General features: G+C 63.9%; 3 protein-coding genes across 13 annotated transcripts in view; 2 read left to right on the top strand and 1 right to left on the bottom strand.

Moving 5' to 3' along the window:
• NOC2L (NOC2 like nucleolar associated transcriptional repressor) overlaps positions 1 to 6,192 on the bottom strand; it is a 12,406-nt gene extending 6,214 nt beyond the window's left edge. The window contains exons 1-10 of one of the 2 annotated variants that reach the window (XM_024760295.1): positions 6,145 to 6,192; positions 5,849 to 6,001; positions 4,496 to 4,670; positions 4,291 to 4,407; positions 3,568 to 3,688; positions 3,391 to 3,481; positions 1,603 to 1,681; positions 1,370 to 1,480; positions 902 to 1,015; positions 17 to 205 (exon numbers count right to left, since the gene is read on the bottom strand). In XM_024760295.1, the coding sequence (XP_024616063.1) occupies positions 17 to 205; positions 902 to 1,015; positions 1,370 to 1,480; positions 1,603 to 1,681; positions 3,391 to 3,481; positions 3,568 to 3,688; positions 4,291 to 4,407; positions 4,496 to 4,670; positions 5,849 to 6,001; positions 6,145 to 6,170 (1,176 nt within the window). In that variant the 5' untranslated portion in view covers positions 6,171 to 6,192. The remainder of the gene's footprint in view (positions 1 to 16; positions 206 to 901; positions 1,016 to 1,369; positions 1,481 to 1,602; positions 1,682 to 3,390; positions 3,482 to 3,567; positions 3,689 to 4,290; positions 4,408 to 4,495; positions 4,671 to 5,848; positions 6,002 to 6,144) is intronic. The other variant, XM_024760296.1, reaches the window with a different exon arrangement.
• A 2,446-nt stretch (positions 6,193 to 8,638) lies between these two features.
• Positions 8,639 to 14,002, top strand: KLHL17 (kelch like family member 17). Of its 6 annotated transcripts, none has more exons than XM_024760327.1 (11): positions 8,639 to 8,891; positions 8,979 to 9,100; positions 9,261 to 9,482; positions 9,960 to 10,076; positions 10,257 to 10,470; positions 10,749 to 10,893; positions 10,978 to 11,145; positions 11,565 to 11,653; positions 11,736 to 11,809; positions 12,010 to 12,191; positions 12,530 to 14,002. In XM_024760327.1, exons 1-11 carry the CDS (start codon positions 8,681 to 8,683, stop codon positions 12,756 to 12,758), a joined length of 1,773 nt encoding a protein of 590 aa, XP_024616095.1. In that variant the 5' UTR covers positions 8,639 to 8,680; the 3' UTR covers positions 12,759 to 14,002. The 6 variants fall into 6 exon arrangements, 5 of the variants coding, with proteins under 5 accessions (XP_024616095.1, XP_024616094.1, XP_024616091.1 ...); XM_024760323.1 differs by having other exon boundaries at positions 8,643 to 8,891; positions 10,200 to 10,470; XM_024760326.1 differs by having other exon boundaries at positions 9,960 to 10,470.
• Positions 14,003 to 14,181: 179 nt separating this feature from the next.
• Positions 14,182 to 18,968, top strand: part of PLEKHN1 (pleckstrin homology domain containing N1) — an 8,077-nt gene continuing 3,290 nt past the window's right edge. For 2 of the 5 annotated variants that reach the window (XM_024760320.1, XM_024760317.1), the window contains exons 1-8: positions 14,182 to 14,306; positions 14,406 to 14,505; positions 17,523 to 17,669; positions 17,756 to 17,836; positions 17,959 to 18,031; positions 18,330 to 18,457; positions 18,527 to 18,658; positions 18,769 to 18,849. In XM_024760320.1, the coding sequence (XP_024616088.1) occupies positions 14,224 to 14,306; positions 14,406 to 14,505; positions 17,523 to 17,669; positions 17,756 to 17,836; positions 17,959 to 18,031; positions 18,330 to 18,457; positions 18,527 to 18,658; positions 18,769 to 18,849 (825 nt within the window). In that variant the 5' untranslated portion in view covers positions 14,182 to 14,223. Of the gene's footprint in view, positions 14,307 to 14,405; positions 14,506 to 17,522; positions 17,670 to 17,755; positions 17,837 to 17,958; positions 18,032 to 18,329; positions 18,659 to 18,768; positions 18,850 to 18,968 lie in introns of all 5 variants that reach the window. The other 3 variants (XM_024760319.1, XM_024760318.1, XM_024760316.1) reach the window with 3 other exon arrangements.

Here is an 18,968-nt window from a genome sequence, read left to right as displayed (position 1 = left end):
CCCCCACCCCGCCCACCTTCTTGCGAGTGGTCATGGCATTGCGCAGGTGGATGGCGAGCTGGCGGATGTAGAGGAATGCGTGCTGGTAGGCGACGCCCGCGTCCAGGGCCAGCAGCTCTGTCAGAGTCCGCTGCATGAAGTTGACGAGGGGCAGGGTGCTGGGGGAGGTGAACCTGCAGTTCCTCACGTACGTGATGTACATTTGCTGCCGGAAACACCTTAGTCAGAGCCACCTCTGAGCTCCCAGGGCCCCATGCCCCCACCACCCAGCTCCAAGCCCCCTGCAGACACCCGGGCCTTTCCCTCAGAGCTGGCCTCAGCAGGAACCACGGCCCAGCCACGCGTGCCGCAGACCCCCCACCCCCGTCGCACGGCCCTGCTTCTCAAGGCCCCACTGCTGCTCAGCCCACCGGCCCCAGGCAGAGTCTGCAGTGCCGAGGGGAAGGGTCTTACGGGGAGGCCTAGACACCCAGGAAGGAGGGAGCATGAATAACCGTGCGAAAGGGCAAGGGCCGTGGACGGACCAGAAGGGAAGGAGGCAGAGAAGCCCCAGCTGCCCGCCAGGCTGATGCAGGGGGCTTCTAGAGGGTTCTGTGCAGGGCAGGCCACCCCAGGCTTAGAGCCAGCCAGCAGGGTCCCCGTCCTTCTCCACGTCTGATGTCCTCGTCCACTGAGGGGAGAGCTGTGCAGGCCATTCCATGTGGAGCCCCAGGGGGACCAACGGCTCCTGTCCCCATGCCGTCCCGTCCCCCACTTCTCTTGGAGAAAGCCATGACGAGGACCTGGGTCTGCCCAGGGTCACAGCACCCGCAAGAAACACCGACCACAAAGGCAGCCTGCCCAACCCTCAGGTCAAGACTTTCAACCCAGACCCTAACAGAAGAGCCAGGGGCACCGCTACCTTGAGGACGGGGCTCAGGAAGACGTCCTTCTTGTGCCGGCAGACCTTGACGAGCACCAGGAAGGCCAGCACGCGCAGTGTCTCCTCACCCGTGCCCCATAGGACCACCATCCTCTGTGGAGGCGAGTTGTCACCGCCTGCTCCGGGCGCCCCCCGCCAAGCCCGGCCAGAGACAGCCCTTCCCACAGCGCCCCCCCGGGGAACTCCCCGAGTTAGGGCTCAATCGGGGAGGAGCGAAACCAAAGCACGTCACCCCTCCTGAAGGTCGTACGGTGAAAACTGACCTCTGCTGTCCAGCGCATGTATGCACGTGGGTGCCAGAAAGCTGCCCCCAGCCCCCCAGGGGAGCCCGTCCTCGCGTGACTGGGCTGTGCTGCCTCGAGTGTGCCCCCAAGACAGAACCCCACGGGGTGGCACAGATGGCCCCTGCACTCCAGCCGGCAGCTGGGCTGCCCTGAGGCCACACACCTTGAGCAGCATACGGCACTGCTTGGGGAAGGTCAGGTAGTAGGGCACGGAGCTGCTGACGTGCTGGAGGACGGCCGCCGCTACTGTCGTCTCTGCCACACAGGCCACCAGCTGGGGGAGCAGGAGAGATCAGCGAGGCCCGGGATACGAGGAAGGATTCGAGGAAGGATTGGACCGGTGGGTGCAGCCAGGCCCCCATGTGACCCGGCAGGCCCCGCCCCCCAGGACTGCACCTGTATGACGGAGCTCAGGTAAGCCTTGATGTCTAGCCGGAGCTTCCCCCACAGCGGGCTGCTGGATGGCTGCCGCACCCTGCAGGGAGACCGCACCCTCCAGCTCAGACACGAGGCCACAAGGAGGGCAACCAGGAGGCAGGGGTGTGCCCCAAGCCACGTCCCATGCAGGACACACACAGTGTCCAGGATGCAAGGGCACATGGGCCCTGTGGTGAGACACCCCGCCCCCCATCTTTCCCATGAGTTCAGGGACCTTTCCAGCTGGATAGACGCGAGAGACACGCCAGGACTCTCTCAAGGATGGCCCACGGCTACGCCTAAGGAGGGGTACCACCAAGCCCCAAGCCCCCCACAGGCCGCCCCACCTGGCCAGAGGGCTGACCATCCTTCCTGTCTGAGCCCAGGGCCAGCCACTTCCCCCAGAGCCCCCAGACAGACCCCTGGCCTCCAGCTCCCCACACCTCTCAGGCACCCACTCTACAGTCCCAGGTCTGACCCAAGCATCGCCAACCAGCACAACAAGCTGTCTTCCTTTGGGCCACGTAGTTTTTGTCGTTGTTGTTAGCCTTATGGCTTATGGGACCTCAGTTCCCCGACCAGGGATTGAATCCGGGCCACGGCAGTGAAAGCACCGAATCCTAACCACTGGACCACCGGGGAACTCCCTGGGCCACATACGCTTTACAGAGACCAAACCATTTACACCTTAATTTCAGCAGCAGTGACTGATGCCTAGGAAGTTTCTCAAAACCATCAGCTCTCAACACTTGCAGAACTCAGCACGTTAAGTGCCTGTTAACTCTGCTAACGTGTGCAAAGGAACCAAGTACAGGGGCCCCTGATGGCCTCCCCACGGGCTGAGGCCGGCTGCTGGACACCTGGAGCCACGACCCAGGCGGCGCTGCCGCTTCCTCCCAAGCCCGCTGTCCTCCATGGTGACCGCTCTCCCCACTGCAGCGGCCCCCACGGAAGCCCGCACCCAGCCAACGCCAGCACCACTGAGCGCTACCTCTTTGCTGCCCACTCACTCACTGCCTGTGGCCCTACACTCTCGCCAGCAGCCAGCTGCCCTGCCCCCTCAGGCGGCCACCCCCACGTGGCCGCATCAGTCCAGCCAGCCCCGACCATGCCCCCAGGCCCAGGTACTCCCATCCCCGAGTCCCGGCCTCTTCCTCCTCCCCCGCCAGGTGGTCCCGGCGGACCTCTCCCTGGAGTTTCCTTCTCCCTCTGAGCAGCGTCGGGGTGAGTGTGACCCTCCAAGCCTTTCCTGCCTCCAGGTCACGTGGCCGCAGGCTCCTGTGAGCCCCAGTGGAGCCCACAAGCTGCCAAATGCCGGCTGCTGCTCTGCCCCCTCCGGAAACCTTCCAGGGCCTTCTCCGCTCAACTGACCTCTCACACGGAAGACAAGGTCCTCGAGCCAGCATGGATGGGGCCCCTGCCTAGACACACACACTCGCACCAGCCAAAGAGCAAGGAGAGCAAACGAGACTTGACTTGTCCAAAGTGAAAAGACAGAATCCTGACCAGGAAAGACGGGGGAGCAAAGCCAAGCACACACTCTGTGGCCCTTGAGGAATTCTGGGCAGGAAGGAGGAAGGACAGGGCTACCCCCACAGGGCCCTGAGTGTCCAGCCTCTCCCAAGAGTCCTACAAAGAGCCTGGCTCTGTCCTCCACATCCCTCTGTGCCAGCTGGGTCTAGAGGGGGCCCCTAGGTCCCAGAGCCCCTGCCTTCCCCAGTGCAGGGCCCGGACCATGCCTCCCCATGCCATCCTCCTCCCTCTTACCTGCTACTGTCCTTCTGGGCTTTTCTAAACAGCAGCTCCTGGAGACAGCCAAAGAGATCTCTGATGCAGAAAGTGACCAGAGCGTTGAACACTGCAACGAGGGGACCAGAGATGCCACTCTCAGAACAGAAAATGGAACACAGAGACTGTATCCCTGGTCCCCTCACCCCAGCTCACCAGCACTGTCCGTGACCTGGAATTTGCTGGTCTCAGTGCCTTCCTGTTCTCCTTGGGTGGTAGCCACGGCTGCTCGAAACGCCTGCACAACTTCGTGGAACAGCTTTGGAGTAAGGTGCTGCTAAAAGGGCAGAAGGACCCAGAATGTTGGAGGAGCAGTCAGCTGTGCTTGGCAAAGCGAGAGGCAGCTAGCTGGGGCTCCGGGAACCTGCTCTATGAGAGGAAGGCATCCTCGGCCACATCCTCAGACCAAGAGCAGAGGTGGGAGCAGCGTTATGGAGCCATGTGCAAGGAACAGAAAGAGTCCAGAACCCTCCTGGAAGAGCTATGAGGGAGGGGCGGAGGAGCCTGGATCTAAACAACGGCTAGCTCCAAGTGGTATCTGGAGTCCTCCCTTTCCGCAGAAACCACTGCAAGGCCCTCAGAACGGCCCTGGCTCCACCAGCGAGCAAAGGCACAGAGACTATGTCCTGCCCACAGTGGACTTCAGAGAGCCCTGGAGAAAAACAGAGAGGAAAGGAGAAGGCAGAGGCCCTAGTCTCTGAATGAAGGAGAGAATGCAGTCCTGAGCCCTCCTAGCATGCAGGGAAAACTGCGAGATTCTCTCGTGCTGAACGGGATCAGAGTGGGCTCCTCCCACCTGCACTGCCCCAGGTAAGTGAAAGAAAGCAGGGGGGCAGGAGCTGGGGCGGGGTCGGCGGCCCAGCCCAGGCCACTTCTCACCTTCGCTGCCTGCGTCCATCTCTCAACCATGGCGAGCGTCACAGAGGCAGAGCCCCTCCTCCTCCCCATAGGCCCTCTGGGGGCCCCGTCCTCCTCATCTTCCTCCTCGCTCACCTCCTGCACCAGACACAGAGGGCCCCACCGGACCAGATGCAGAGGCCACAAACACGCCCCCGCCCCCACCCAGCTGTGCACAGGCTCTCACCTCCAGCGCGTCCGGCAGGGAGTGGAGCTGCTCCTCCTCGCCCTCAGAGCTGTCCGAATCACTAAAATTCAGCAGGCTCTGGTCATTCTCCTGCAGGAACTCGTAGAACTCAGGGTCTTTGTCCTTCAGTCGAGAGAGCTGGTCCTTGTGCTCAGACGCACGGCCCTTACGACGGCTGAGAAGGTGGGGGTCATCAAGTCTGACCGGCTGGCACAGCCAAGGCCAAGGGGGGAGGGGGGATCAGGCTTCCTGTCCTCCTCAGAGAACCTGAGGCTTTCTGCTCCCTCCACAGCAGCTGCCAACAACCAAGGCAGGGAGCTTTCCAGAGAGTAAGTTTTCAGCAGATCTCTCTCTCCCCCAAACTCCGGACTCCCACGTCCAGCAGCCTCTGCACACGTGTTTCAAACCCAAAGCGTGTTTCAAAGCAACCCTGAACTTGCAGCTTCCCCCGAACTTACTCTGCCCACACGCTGCTCTACCTCAGCTGTCGCTAACTCCCCCTTTCCAGGTACTCACGTGAAAGGTAAACCCTGTCTCTCACACCCAGCACGCACTCTGCCACGAGATCTCATCATCAATACTTCCAAAAGTCTCACGACTCCTCTCAAACCAGCATCATCTCTCAATTCACTCGTCCACTCCAGCCCCTTACAACCTGCTCTCAGCACAGCAACCGGAAGGACCCTCCTGTTACATGTCACGCGACGTTACTTCACTATTCAAAACCCTAGGCTAATTTCCAACTGTACTGAGACGCCATATAATCGGTCTACAAGATCCAGCCCCATCACCGTCTCTCCAGCTTCACCTCCTACTACTCTCCTCGCATTCCTGCCACAGCCATGCTGAACTCTGCGTAAGGCTCACACCCAACTCAGGACCTTTGCTGTTCCTGCTGTCTGAAACACCCAGATATTCTTCCCCTACTGCTGCCATTTACTCCCTCAGATTTCATAAAACGGCCTTATCCACTCCACCTAACGCTGCCGCAGAAGCTCCCACCTATGCTCCCTAGTCTTCCAGCTCCTTCTGCTTTTCCTTCCTGTCTGCAGCACTTATTTCTTCCACCGCCCTACACGCTGTGGTTTATCCAAGGCCGAGTAAGCTCTCCTAGACCAAAAAAGAATACTATTCTCCAGCGTTTCCCAACACCGGGATGACTTGGCACAGAGCAGTCACTCCGTAAATACCGGACGGAAGAATAAACAAGCCGAAAGGTCTGGGGGAGAGATCAGAGGTCCCTAGGCCTCAGTCCTGAGGCCCCAGGAGTGGTCAGCACCCTTCTGGTGGGGCGGGCCAGGACGGTTAAGTGGGTTCTGCTTACACACGGCCCGTAGAAGACGCTCCACTCACCTGGCCAAGGGACTCCCACCTGGCCCATCCGGGCTCCGGGCCGCTCCGCGTGCCGCCCGCGTCTCCGCCTCTGGGGCTCCTTCGGGTTCCGAGTCGGACTCGGAATCAAAGCCCGAGGCCAGGAACTCGTCCACCGTCAGCTCCGCCAGGCGCCTGCGGGCCATGCCGTTGGAGTCATGACTCCCCGCCAGCCCGGTGTTCCCCAGCCCGGCCGCCCCAGGAACACAGAGAGGTGCAAGAGGAGCCTCTCTGGATGCAAGCGCCCGCCGGGAGGCCTGATCGGAGCCTGAACTCACCGCTTGCGGGTCCACGCTGCCGCCATAACTGCAAGCCCGTAGCGTGCGCCCCACTTCCGGCCCCAGCAGGCCTTGCGCCAGGCGCACTTCCTGCAGGCAACCCCGCCCCCGGCCCCGCCCCGCCGCGCCCCGCCAGGTGGCTTTAAGGTTCTCCAACCTTGGCTGCGGCGGCATCCAGGCGGGAGGGCGCGTTCAGCTCTCTTTTTGGACGGGAGGCGCTCGGCCTCCCAGGGTGGCACGCGAGATGAAAGCTCCCTGCGCAGGCCTGGTTCAGTCACGGCTCCCGCTCGTTTCCGCTGAGGGACAGACTGCGGAGCTCCAGCACCTGGCAGGACTGCGTAGGGCGGAATCCCGCCATTCCGCTCACAAATCTGTGACGTTTACCAAAAAAGGCACTAATAACGCCACCGACCTGGGGGAGGGCCGGGCCGGGCCGGGTCACCGTCGCCCAGCCCAGCCCACAGCCCCCCCCCCACCGCCCCCTCCATGGGTTCCGTGAACACGTGCCTGTGAGGATGTCAATGCATTGACCACGGAAAAATTGCATGGGGGGAAACATGTGTCAGAGAGGACTTCTATACAAAGAGCTCTTAGAAATCAATAATAAAAAGCCAACAATCTTTAGTAGAAAAAACAGACGAAAATAGAAATGGTGATGCTATAGACGGGCTGTTTGCGAATTGATAAATGACACTCTGATGAGGATCAGAACGATGAGAGCCGTTTCCACCTCACTGGACAGCCCCACAGCACCTGCGCTGGGGGAGCCAGAGGGGTCAGACAGCGGACAGACCCGAGCACTGTTACTGAAACCAGGTTGGCCAAATCTCCCTGAAAGAGGATGGCTGATATTTCAGTCCCTCGAGTCCTCTACTGGGAATTCAGCTACGAACACATCTGCCTAAGTACCCAGGCCGGCCCGGGCGGGGACAGCCACTTTTGCCCTGCCCTATCTGTGGAACAGCCTGCAGGTGCAAAGGCCCGGAGGCTGGAAGGTTGCCTTGGGGAAGGAAGGAGGTGGGGAAGCCAACCTATGCCCTCCCCTCCCCCCACTCGTCCTAATGGCGGAGGTCCGCGGGCCTGGACAGCCAGATCCCAAGACAGGGGACCCCACAGCGCCCAGGGCGTGCACCCCACCCCCTCTCCCGCTGTGCAGCCAGCGTCCAGATCAAGGCCAGACGGCAAAGTGGCCTGCGTGGGGTTGGAGAGAGGAGGGCAGACGCGGACCCCGGCTGGCTCAGGTCCCAGGGGCATCACGTGGGGCCATTCGGCCCCCCAGGAGATGCGGGGCCCCGAAAGGGGCGACGGGTGCTTCTTGAACGAGTTGAGGCGGGCGGAAGGTCCAGGAGGTTTCTTGGGGATAGACGGCGGGCGGGGCCCGGGGGGCTTCCTGGAGGAGGAGGCGGGCGGAGCGCCGAAACATTGGGAGGATTCGCGCGCTACGCGTCGACCCCGAAACCTCGGGGGAGCGCGGGAGGCGGAGCGGGCGGCGCCGAGAAACAGCGGCTGCGGGCAAGCGGCGGGAGCGAGGAACGCAGAGCCTGCCGCCACCGCCGAGCAGCCCTCCAGCCGTCCGGCGTCCGCTTGTCCGTGCGTCCTCCGCGGATCGGCGGCGGGCCGGCGGCCGAACCCATGCAGCCGCGCAGCGAGCGCCCGGCCGGCAGTCGGGCCAGGGCCGAGGAGGAGGGGGCAAGGAGGGAGGGAGGGAGGGAGGGGCGCGCCGACCCTGGCAGGCTGCCGGGAGGGGGCGACCTCGTGCGCCGCAGGCTTGGCCCTACCGCGGAGGGTCCAGGTCCCCTGCGTCACCCGCGCACACATTCGGCGCGGGGCAGGGCGTCCCGAGGAGTCTGCTCCCGAAGGCTCTGTCCCCTCCCGCCGCCCTTGAATTCCGGCTGCGCCGTTCAAAGACTCGGGCGGCCTGTCTGAATGATGGGGGGGTTGGCGGTCAAGAGAGGTCACACTTGCTGGTCGGTGTAGGGGTCTGCTTCAGAGCCACCGGTCAGTACGGACCGGTTTCACCTCGTGCGCTTCCCTCATGACCTGCCCGTGCCGAGGACACCGGACTCTGATGGGGGCTCAGGAAGGGCTGCCAGCGATGGACAGAGAGCCTAATCCCGAGGAGGGTCTAGAGAGCCGGGTTCTTCACGAAGGCCCCCGGGCAGAGGGAAGTGTGGTGCTTGAGCAGGGGTCGCGGCAGAGGAAGATGTACAGGTTCAATGATGGACCGGGGTCTGCCGTGGGATCCGACCTCACTCTGGTAGCAGGTTGGAGCAGAGTCTAGTTGGGCTCCCTGGATGCGAGGGAGCAGAGTGCGGTAGCGCCTGGAGAGCAGGGGAGGTCCCGAGGGGAGTGGGTCCTTGATGGAAACCTGGTTCGGGCTGCTGGGGGTGGGCGGCCTCCTGGGGGCCCAGGCCCTGCCCAGGGTCTCAGGGGTGGGTGAGCAGCTCCCTGCAGAGCACACCGTGACCAGGCACTGCCCACCTACAGCCCCGAGGCAGAGCGTGCCCGGCCCCGGCAGGCCCGGCCCACGGGCCCCATGGAGGGTGCAGTGCAGCTGCTGAGCCGCGAGGGCCACACCGTATCCCACAACTCCAAGCGGCACTACCACGATGCCTTCGTGGCCATGAGCCGCATGCGGCAGCGCGGCCTCCTGTGTGACATCGTCTTGCACGTGGCTGCTAAGGAGATCCGGGCACACAAGGTGGTGCTGGCCTCCTGCAGCCCCTACTTCCACGCCATGTTCACAAGCAAGTACTGCCCCATCGGGTTCGGGCACTTGGGGGACTCTGCAGCTCTCCCAGGGTGGGGACCAGCCTGACCTGCTGTCCCCACAGATGAGATGAGTGAGAGCCGTCAGACGCATGTGACGCTGCACGATATCGACCCTCAGGCCTTGGACCAGCTGGTGCAGTTTGCGTACACGGCCGAGATCGTGGTGGGGGAGGGCAACGTACAGGTGAGGCCGCCTCACCTCTCACGTCCTGTACCGCTACCGTGCTTGTGCCTCCGCTCTCCCCACGCCCCCAGCATCCCCTGTACCGCTGCCTCCCCTTCAGTGCTCATGTCCATTTCTCTGTCCCTGCTCCCCTGGCCCTCTCTCCCATCTTGCCCCGTAGACTCTGCTCCCGGCCGCCAGCCTTCTGCAGCTGAATGGGGTCCGTGACGCCTGCTGCAAGTTCCTGCTGAGTCAGCTCGACCCCTCCAACTGTCTGGGCATCCGGGGCTTCGCCGACACACACTCGTGCAGTGACCTGCTCAAGGCGGCACACAGGTACGTGCTGCAGCACTTCGTGGACGTGGCCAAGACTGAGGAGTTCATGCTGTTGCCGCTGAAGCAGGTAACGTGGCAGCTGGAGCACAGCCTGGACCTTGACTCGGACCCCGACCCTGACCCAATCGCCAGACCCCAGTACCAGCCTTGGCCCCCTGGCCCCCGTCATCTGGGCCCATAAGACCTGGTCCTTTGCTCCTTAGTCTTTATCTCCAGTCTCTGACTGACGTTCCAACCCCGCCACCCATCCCCTGGGAACCCCCCACCCCCATTTTCTAACCCCACACAAGCCATCACCATTGATACCTGACACTCTCCTGTCCTGATTACACACCTGCCCACAGTCTCCCGTGCCTGGTTCCGTACTCCCAGGACTGCTCTGGAGCTAGGCCCCTGGGAACTGGGTCTGTGACTCCTGACCCTGCTCGGCTCTTCCTCATAGGAACACTGGGCCCCCTTGGACTCTCCCTCCCAGGCACCTTCAGGGCTCCATGGGTCCCCAGGCCCCTCCCCAGATCTCAGGTCTGAGGGTCCCCACCCCCAGGTGCTGGAACTGGTTTCTAGCGACAGCCTGAACGTGCCTTCAGAGGAGGACGTCTACCGTGCCGTCCTGAGTTGGGTCAAGCACGACGTGGATACCCGGAGGCAGCACGTTCCTCGGGTGAGGCCAGGCGCTGGGGGGCCTGCGGCGCGTGGGAGGGGATGCAGTGACCGAGGATCAGGCGTGCCTGGGCCCTTCTGTGTCCAGAGATCCCACAGGGGTGATGCAAGCATGTGTCTTGAGGAGGGTCTAGGACACACGAGCAGGCCTGACCATAGCAGGCGTGCTACCACACCCCAGCTGATGAAGTGTGTACGCCTGCCCCTGCTGAGCCGGGACTTCCTGCTGGGCCACGTGGACGCCGAGAGCCTGGTGCGGCACCACCCAGACTGCAAGGACCTACTCATTGAGGCCCTCAAGTTCCACCTGCTGCCCGAGCAGAGGGGCGTCCTGGGCAGCAGCCGCACCCGGCCCCGGCGCTGTGAGGGCGCTGGCCCTGTGCTCTTCGCTGTGGGTACGCCCACCCGTCCCGTCCCGTCCGGTCCCCCATCCCTGCCCTACGCCCCGTGTCCCTACCCACAAGCCCAGCACAAGCCCCCCCACCCCGTGCCGTGGCCACCCTGCGCTCACCCCACACCTGCTCTTCCATCCACCGCGGTGTGACCTGCTCACCAGTCACTGGCCCCACTTGCCCTTGGAGCCTCCAGGCCCTCAGCCTCGGGCTGTGCTAGAGCCTCCTAGCCCACTGCGTCCCTGGCCCCTTGTCCTGCCCCGTCACCTCCCCCTGCCTAGGTGGTGGGAGCCTGTTCGCCATCCACGGCGACTGTGAAGCGTACGACACACGCGCCGACCGCTGGCATGTGGTGGCCTCGATGTCCGCGCGCCGGGCCCGGGTGGGCGTGGCGGCAGTCGGGAACCGGCTATATGCCGTGGGCGGGTAAGAGTGGGGGCTGGGCTCGGGTCAGGGGCTTGGCATGTGCCCACTGGGCCAACCCTGACCGGCAGCGAACCCCTCCCCTAGTTACGATGGGACTTCAGACCTGGCCACCGTAGAGTCCTACGACCCTGTGACCAACACCTGGCAGCCTGAGGTGTCCATGGGCACGAGGCGCAGCTGCCTGGGTGTGGCTGCCCTCCACGGGCTCCTGTATGCAGCCGGTGGCTACGACGGGGCCTCTTGCCTCAACAGGTAGTGGCTGGGGTCAGGGCTGGGTGGCCTTTCAGGGTTGGCTTAGCAGGTGTGGCTGCATCAGGACCGCAGAGGTCCTGCCTGAGGGGAACCAAGGGGGACCCTGCCTGAGTCAGGTCACCAGGGTCCCCTGTGCCTCTTCATCTGGGCTAGCCCAGTGGCCCCTTCTTTCCTCTCTGGCATCCTTCCCACCAGGCCAGGGGCTGGGCCCAGGTGGACACTCGCCCAGCATTATCCAGGTAGCCTGTGGCCTGTGTCCACCCAGTAGGCCCTGCTTCCTGCTCCAGTGGGACTCTGGGGTCAGCCTCCGTGACTGCCTAGCACAGAATTTTAGTCATTCCTCGGGGGAGGGCAGGTCGTGGGGCCGGGACTGCCTTTCTGCCACTGCTCAAGGTCAGCGGCCGTCCTGGTGTCTACAGTGCCGAGCGCTACGACCCCCTGACGGGAACATGGACGTCGATCGCCGCCATGAGCACCCGGAGGCGATATGTGCGCGTGGCCATGCTCGGTGGGTGACTGCTTCGCATAGCTCCCACGCCAGGGACCCCCGCACACGGCAGGTGCACCATGGGTGTGTTGACTCTCTGCAGATGGGAACCTGTATGCCGTGGGCGGTTATGACAGCTCGTCACACCTGGCCACCGTGGAGAAGTATGAGCCCCAGGTGCGAAACACCCCAATCGAACATTCCCCTTCCCCAGAGCTACTTTGGGCCATCACTCTCTGGCCACCCCCATCCCCCGGAGGGTCATCCCTTTACATCCACCCTGTCCCACAGACACCCCACCCTGGACTAGAGTCCTGCACGTGGAGACGGAGGGAGGCTGGTAGTGGGTCTGCCCCCAGCCCGTCCCTCCACCGCAGGTGAGCTCCTGGACGCCCGTGGCCTCCATGCTGAGCCGGCGCAGCTCCGCGGGTGTGGCGGTGCTGGAGGGGGCCCTCTACGTGGCTGGTGGCAATGACGGCACCAGCTGCCTCAACTCTGTGGAGAGATACAGCCCCAAGGCGGGTGCCTGGGAGAGTGTGGCGCCCATGAACATCCGAAGGTGTGCTGGCCCCCACACCTGTCACCACCACAGCGGTCTGCACCCCCGACCCCGACAGATGTGTCCCAGGCTCTCACCCCTGCGCGGCGTGTGCCCCCACCTCCTTCCCAGGTCTCTCCCTCCAGGGCCCCGCCCCCACTGCTCCAAGGCTCCGCCCCCATCATGCCAAGGCCCCGCCTCACCGGCTCATTTCCCCCTCCCATCCGTCCCGCCCCCAGGCTACCTCCCAAGGCCCCGCCCCCTGAGGCTCCTCAGGTGGCTACCGCCCCAGACCCGGCCCTGCGCCCTCCTCACCCCCAGCCTGGCCCCTTACCTCTCCCTGTCCGCCCTGCCGGCAGGAGCACACACGACCTGGTGTCCATGGATGGCTGGCTGTACGCCGTAGGGGGCAACGATGGCAGTTCCAGCCTCAACTCCATTGAGAAGTACAACCCGAGGACCAACAAGTGGGTGGCCGCGTCCTGCATGTTCACGCGGCGCAGCAGCGTGGGCGTGGCCGTGCTCGAGCTGCTCAACTTCCCGCCGCCCTCTTCGCCCACGCTGTCCGTGTCGTCCACCAGCCTCTGACCCGTGGTGCGGCTGCGCAGAGACCCGCCCGCGGCCTCCCACGTGCCTTAAGCCCCCTGGGCCCAGCGCCTGCCTCCCCTGCGCGTGGGGCGGGGCTCGGCCCCCACCAGGAACGTCCGGGGCCGTCTGTCCAGTCTCCGCGCGTCTAGGCCGCGGCTTTCCGTGTTCCTTCCTCAGTGTTTGTTTGTGTGCCGTTTATTTATTCACTCGTTTATTTATTGACTGGTGGTGAGCAGGCTGCAGCTGCCGGTCTCTCCGTTTACTTTTAAAGTGTCCTGTCTCTGGGACCAAGCTGCCCTCCCGGGTGTCCTCCCGCCGTGCTGCGGGCACTGGGGAGCGACAGGGTGGACACTGGCGTTGCCCGTGGGTAAGGGGCCAACTTGGACTCTCTAGACCTGGAGGGACCGAGGGGTGATGCAATGCAGTTATGGGGGGGGGACTTTCTGAGCAGGTGCAGACCCCCAGCCTGAGCTTTGCACACCTCCTTGCCTCGCCCAGCCAGGCACACTCCCGGCGGGGGCGGGCACGAATCGGGCTTCCTTCCCGCGGCTGTGGTGTCATTTCTGGATCCTGCACTGAGCTGGGCACATGTGCACCGCAGGCCGCGTACAGCAATATGAGCCCCTTGAACAATAAACACGTTTCCTGGGCTCTGCGGGCCTGTGGCTGAGTGTCCATCTCTGTCTTTCAGGGTCCCGTCTGGGGTGACCAGGAGGGCCCGGGGTGGCTATGCGGCTGGGCCGAGATGCTGTGTTGGCACCTGGGGGCTTGGAGGCCGCACCATCACATCCAGGGGCAGGGCTGTGGTGGCCAGTGTGTTGACCCCTGGCTATGCGTGGCATTCCCCCTCACCATGGCTGTCCCAGGCGCACCTGGGAGGGTCATGGCCTCCCTCCTGGATTCTGGTTAAGCCTTGGGGACCCTGACCTTGATCTGGGGTGAGGATTGGACTGAGGCAAGAGAAGAGGCTGCGGGAGGGTCCTGGCTTCCCCTGACCCAGTTGCAAATTCCTGCTTCAACAGCTGAGAGTGAGCACACAGCCCCCTGCAGTCACTGGTGACTCAGCAGCAGGCATTTCGGTGGAAACAGGATGTGTGCTCACACGGTGGGGAGGTCTGGGAGGGGATGCCCAGGCTCACGGAGCTCCAGTTCTAGGCACCCCCAGTCTGGCCTGTGGGCCCCCTCCTGTACAGACTGGGGGCTCTTCACTGGGCGGTGAGAGGGGGGCAGCCTTCCCCGCCCCCCGCTGGCTGGCGTGTGTGGAGGACCCCGGGCAGGGAACTGAAAGGCTCAGCTCAGCCTCAGGTGGGGCCAGGTCCCTCCCAGAAAGGCTCCGCCTCCCCGGCCCTTGGGTACAGGGCAGGCCGCCCCAGAGCCCCGCCCCAGGAGGTGGGGCAGGAGGCTCGGGACAGAGGGACCCAGACCTGTCGACCTGCTCTACTTGGGCCGGCCGCCACCGCTGCCCATGGGGAACAGCCACTGTGTCCCTCAGGCCCCTAGGAGGCTCCGAGCCTCCTTTTCCAGAAAGCCCTCGCTGAAGGGAAATAGGTGAGGCGGGGCAGGGTACAGCTGCGGCCGCTCGGTCACAGGATCTCCCGCAATCTGCCTCGGGGGCCAGGCTGTGAGCACCCCTTCCCTTGTTCCCAGAGAGGACGGCGCCCGGAAGCTGGTCGGCCTGTTTGGCACCGAGGCCAGTCCGGATGGGGACACCACTGACGACAAGATCTTCCGCTTCATCCCTGGAACGGTGAGCAGCCGGTCAGTGAGCCCTGGCTCGAGGGGGCGTGGCAGTGGTGGTCTGCCTGTGACCGCGCGCGTGTGTGTCCTGCCTGTGCTGGGCCTGGGGTCTTCCCCGTCGGACCAAGGGAGTCAAGTCCACGGCACAGGCAGGAAGTAGGTGCAGCCCTGCCCTGGGAAGCTCATCGGCCGAAAGTCTGAGCAGAGTGAAACTGAGGCCCGGCCCTGAGTCAGCGGGGGCGGTGGGGCGGGGCCTCCACGCCTCGCCACGCGCCAGCCCTGCCTGGGGGCCCTGGTGTCCGCCCCCCGTCCCAGGCCCGGGCCCGGGCCCGGGCCCAGGACAGCGTGTCTGGGCACGTTGGAGCTGGACGAGCACGCGTGTCTTGGCTGCTGCCGTGTGGGCACAGGCGTCAGGCTGGTGACAGGGCCGTGAACCGCCACGCCCCCCCATCACTCCGAGAGTTAGGGGCTTCGGGTGCACAGTGAGCCGGCCTCCCCCCTACCCTCGGCCCCGGTTTCTCCAAGGGGTGTCCCTTCAGTGTCCACTGCTGCCTCATCCCACAGCAGCAGCCCCTGCGCCCCGCCCCCAGGCCCTGCCACAGGGACATGGCTCCCAAGCGCATGGCAGGCCACCCCGAGCTGAACGCCACCCCTAAGCCCCTGCCCAGTTGGCCGAGGGGGAGAGACACCCGCCCTTTAACCCAGCATGGCAAGGGGCGGGGCAAGGCTCTGCTGTGTGCAGAGGCCCTGGGGTGTGAGGGAAGTGACCCCCCAGGTCCTTGCCCCAGACACAGCTGCCCTGCGCCCCTCGGTCCTCACAACAGCTGGTGTGGGCTCCCGAGCCAGCTTCCCAAGTGTCCCAGCCGGGCTGTCCCCTCTCCTCCTCCCTGGGGTGTCCTGGGCTCCCTGTGGCCAAGTGCTGGCTTCAGAGACCAGGCTGCCTCAGAGAAGTGGACAGAGCACTTCCGACAAGTCCCAGGCGGCATCCCTCTGTGTGGCCGCATCTCAGACCTCAGCTCCCTCTGTCCAGGCTCCGCCTGGGCCGGGACGTGGCAGCTGGAGAGGGGACCCGGCTTGCTGAACCTCTGGGAGTGGGGCCGGGGGAGGAGCCAGCGCTCCACGAGCCCTGCCCGGGTGTGGGTTCTACACCCACACGAGAGCCTGCCCAGCCACGGCCCCAGGGCTGAGCCCAGGCCACAGGCCCAGCTGCGTGGCCCTTCCTGCGCCGTGGCCTGTTTTTCATGGGTCCCATCCGGCATCATTCCCCGCACTGGGTGTGGGTGCAGGAGGCCCCACCCAAAAGCAGGGACGCCAGCAAGCTGTGAGTCTGTCTGTTCACATTCCTGGGCTTGCCCAAGGGGTGCCTCAGCTTGGTCAGGGCACAGCAGCCCCTGCCAGGTCCCCAGCACGCCCTGATCCCAGACCTCAGCCCCTCCAGCCCCAGTTCGGTGCCCGTCCCGGTCTGACTCCATTCTGACAGTCAAGCCCCTGTTTATAGAGGATTCTCTGTGTGCCAGGGTCAGCTGTTGGTGGGCACTCACCCTCCCTGTCTTCAGCAGACAGACATGGAGCCCCCAGCACACTCCAGGCCCGTCCTAGGCCCTGGCCCAGCAACGGGCCCCATTCTCGTACCATTCTCACCCCATGACCGAGCCAGGTGATAAAACAAAGAAGTAAAAGACAGAGTAAGCCAGACGTGGCCAGCGCTGAGCAGAGACGTACAGGAGGACCAATGCGCGGGGGTCAGTGAGGCTAGAATGTTGGAAGGGCACCCGGACAGGGGCTCACAGAGAAGGGGGTCTGAGCCAGGCTCTGGATGGGGTGAGAAGGGGCTGGGCTGAGTGGTCCGAGCTGAGTGGTCCAGGCAGAGGGGGCAGCAAGGCCAAGGTCCTGAAACGGGCATGTGCCTGATGTGAGGGGAGAGGACCCCTTGGTCATTGTCAGGACCTTGGCCTCCGCTGAGAGGGAGATTGGGGGCGTGTGGCAGTGTGCTGGTGGCTTGAAATGGGCTGTGACAGGAGTACTTACACCAGGGAAATTGGCAAATACTACAAATCAGCCCCCCTCTTTCTTGGTAGAACCAAGTTTTAAAATGTTAGTAGCCAACCCTGAGGTGTGGGAGGGATTCGAGCATCGTCTCACCTGGACACCTGAGAACCCTTCTGACCAACAAATCTTGGGAGGTTGAATAACCAAAATAAGGGAACACGGTTGGGAAATAGCGAAGCTAAGGTTGTATCTGCGTTGAATTGAAACCTCGATGACTCCAAGACTAGAGCACAGAGTTCTGTGACCAGCACTTCTGAGCCAGGCTCTGGATGGGGTGAGAAGGGGCTGGGCTGAGTGGTCCGAGCTGAGTGGTCCAGGCAGAGGGGGCAGCAAGGCCAAGGTCCTGAAACGGGCATGTGCCTGATGTGAGGGGAGAGGACCCCTTGGTCATTGTCAGGACCTTGGCCTCCGCTGAGAGGGAGATTGGGGGCGTGTGGCAGTGTGCTGGTGGCTTGAAATGGGCTGTGACAGGAGTACTTACACCAGGGAAATTGGCAAATACTACAAATCAGCCCCCCTCTTTCTTGGTAGAACCAAGTTTTAAAATGTTAGTAGCCAACCCTGAGGTGTGGGAGGGATTCGAGCATCGTCTCACCTGGACACCTGAGAACCCTTCTGACCAACAAATCTTGGGAGGTTGAATAACCAAAATAAGGGAACACGGTTGGGAAATAGCGAAGCTAAGGTTGTATCTGCGTTGAATTGAAACCTCGATGACTCCAAGACTAGAGCACAGAGTTCTGTGACCAGCACGGAGGCTGTGTGTGTGTGTGTGTGTGTGTGTGTGTGTGTGTGTGTGTGTGTGTGTGTGTGTGTGTGCTGCGTTGTTTGCATGTGAAGAGGCTGTGAGTGTGGACAGGGTTCTGTACACACGTGTGATGCTGCGTGCGCCTTCTTAACCTGTGTATTGTAAGACTGGGGGCCAGGGCTGCTGGCCGCTGGTCAGGCCCCCTCGCCTGAGCTCTGCCCCCACCCCAGAGCATCCCGAGCCTGGAGAGCCAGCAAGAAAACCTGGAGCAGCCTTTCCTGAGTGTGTTCAAGGCAGGGCAGCGGAGGGCGCCCGTGAGGAGCCTGGGCACGGTTGTGCACTACACCAAGGTCCAGCTGCGTTTCCAGCACAGCCAGGTGGGGGCCGGGCCGGGAGGGGCATGCTTGAGGGCCGCCCCGGGGCCTGTCCCCAGCCCTCAGACCCTGGCCCCACTCTCCCCCAGGACATCAGCGACTGCTACCTGGAGCTCTTCCCCTCCCACCTCTACTTCCAGGCCCATGGTTCCGAAGGACTCACTTTCCAGGTGAGGGGACATGGGCAGCAGAGGAGCTGGGGGAGAGGGAGAGAGCAGCCCCTTGGGGGGCACGCGGCCCAGTCGTGCTGGGCCCAGTCCCCCAGCCCTTCCCTCCCGCTGTGCACTGGCAGGGGCTGTTACCGCTGATGGAGCTGAGTGTCTGCCCGCTCGAGGGATCCAGAGAACATGCCTTCCAGATCACAGGTGCGCAGGGGCACGGGGGTGCTGCCTGTGCTGACCTGGCCCCCAGGAGGGCGAGAGCACTAAGGCTGCTCAGTGAACCTGGCCGTCGACCGGCCCCAGGACCTGGGCGGGGCTCGGAGCATGTTGAGGGGTCCTGGCCTTTCCTCCGATGGGCACACATGCGTCTGCCGGGCTGGGGTGGTGGGCAGTGGGTCGGGGGCCTCCAGAGCTGTGCGTGTGGTCATCAGTGGCTCCCCCCAACCCTTGAGGAGACTTTCTTGTGGCCGCTGGCCTAGCCTACTCTGCCCCTCTCCCGCAGGCCCGCTGCCCGCCCCCCTTCTTGTGCTCTGCCCCAGCCAGGCCGAGCTGGACCGCTGGCTCTACCACCTGGAGAAGCAGATAGCCCTCGTGGGAGGGGTGCCGCGCCGCCACCCGGCACCGCCGCAGGTCAGTGCTGGGAACCCCACGCCCCTTTCCATCCCCACTCTCCTCCTGCCCTTGAACCCCCTCTACCAGGGCCCCCCTGAGAACGAGCTCCCCTGGACTCTGCAGCACAGGCTGACCCCGCTGCGGACGGCATCAGGGCTCCAGGTGGTGGGCACCGCCATCTGCGCCTCAAGGGTCAAGCTGCAGCATCTGCCCTCACAGGTGGGTGGGGGGCGCAGAGGTGGAGGAGGCGGGGGAGGGGCGCAGGCGGCAGGTGGGGGCCCTGGGTGTGTGCCGGTGGAGCCCCTACTCTGCCCTGCGGCCCCTCACAGGAGCAGTGGGACCGGCTCCTGGTCCTGTACCCGACCTCCCTGGCCATATTCTCCGAGGAAGCAGATGGGCTTTGCTTTAAGGTGGGTCCCTCCCCACTGTGGACCCGCCCCAGGGACGCACCCTCTGCGTGGGGGTGGGAGGGGGCAGCAGCTCAGGAGGAACCTGTATTTCGGGGCCTGTTGGGACAGATAGCACTGGC

Source organism: Neophocaena asiaeorientalis, unplaced genomic scaffold, assembly GCF_003031525.2.
Source record: "Neophocaena asiaeorientalis asiaeorientalis breed wild unplaced genomic scaffold, Neophocaena_asiaeorientalis_V1.1 scaffold489, whole genome shotgun sequence".
In the NCBI taxonomy this organism is placed as follows: domain Eukaryota; kingdom Metazoa; phylum Chordata; class Mammalia; order Artiodactyla; family Phocoenidae; genus Neophocaena; species Neophocaena asiaeorientalis.
Note: the sequence above shows the minus strand (reverse complement) of the source record. Positions and strands in the feature narration are given on the sequence as shown.

What these genes read in the sequence shown, in the direction of transcription:
- KLHL17 (XM_024760326.1), top strand. Translation starts at nt 8,681, where the DNA reads ATGGAGGGTGCAGTGCAGCTGCTGAGCCGCGAGGGCCACACCGTATCC. An exon ending in CTTCCACGCCATGTTCACAA is followed by an intron (nt 8,892 to 8,978) that starts GCAAGTACTGCC and finishes CTGTCCCCACAG; the next exon opens with ATGAGATGAGTGAGAGCCGT. An exon ending in TGCTGTTGCCGCTGAAGCAG is followed by an intron (nt 9,483 to 9,959) that starts GTAACGTGGCAG and finishes CCCCACCCCCAG; the next exon opens with GTGCTGGAACTGGTTTCTAG.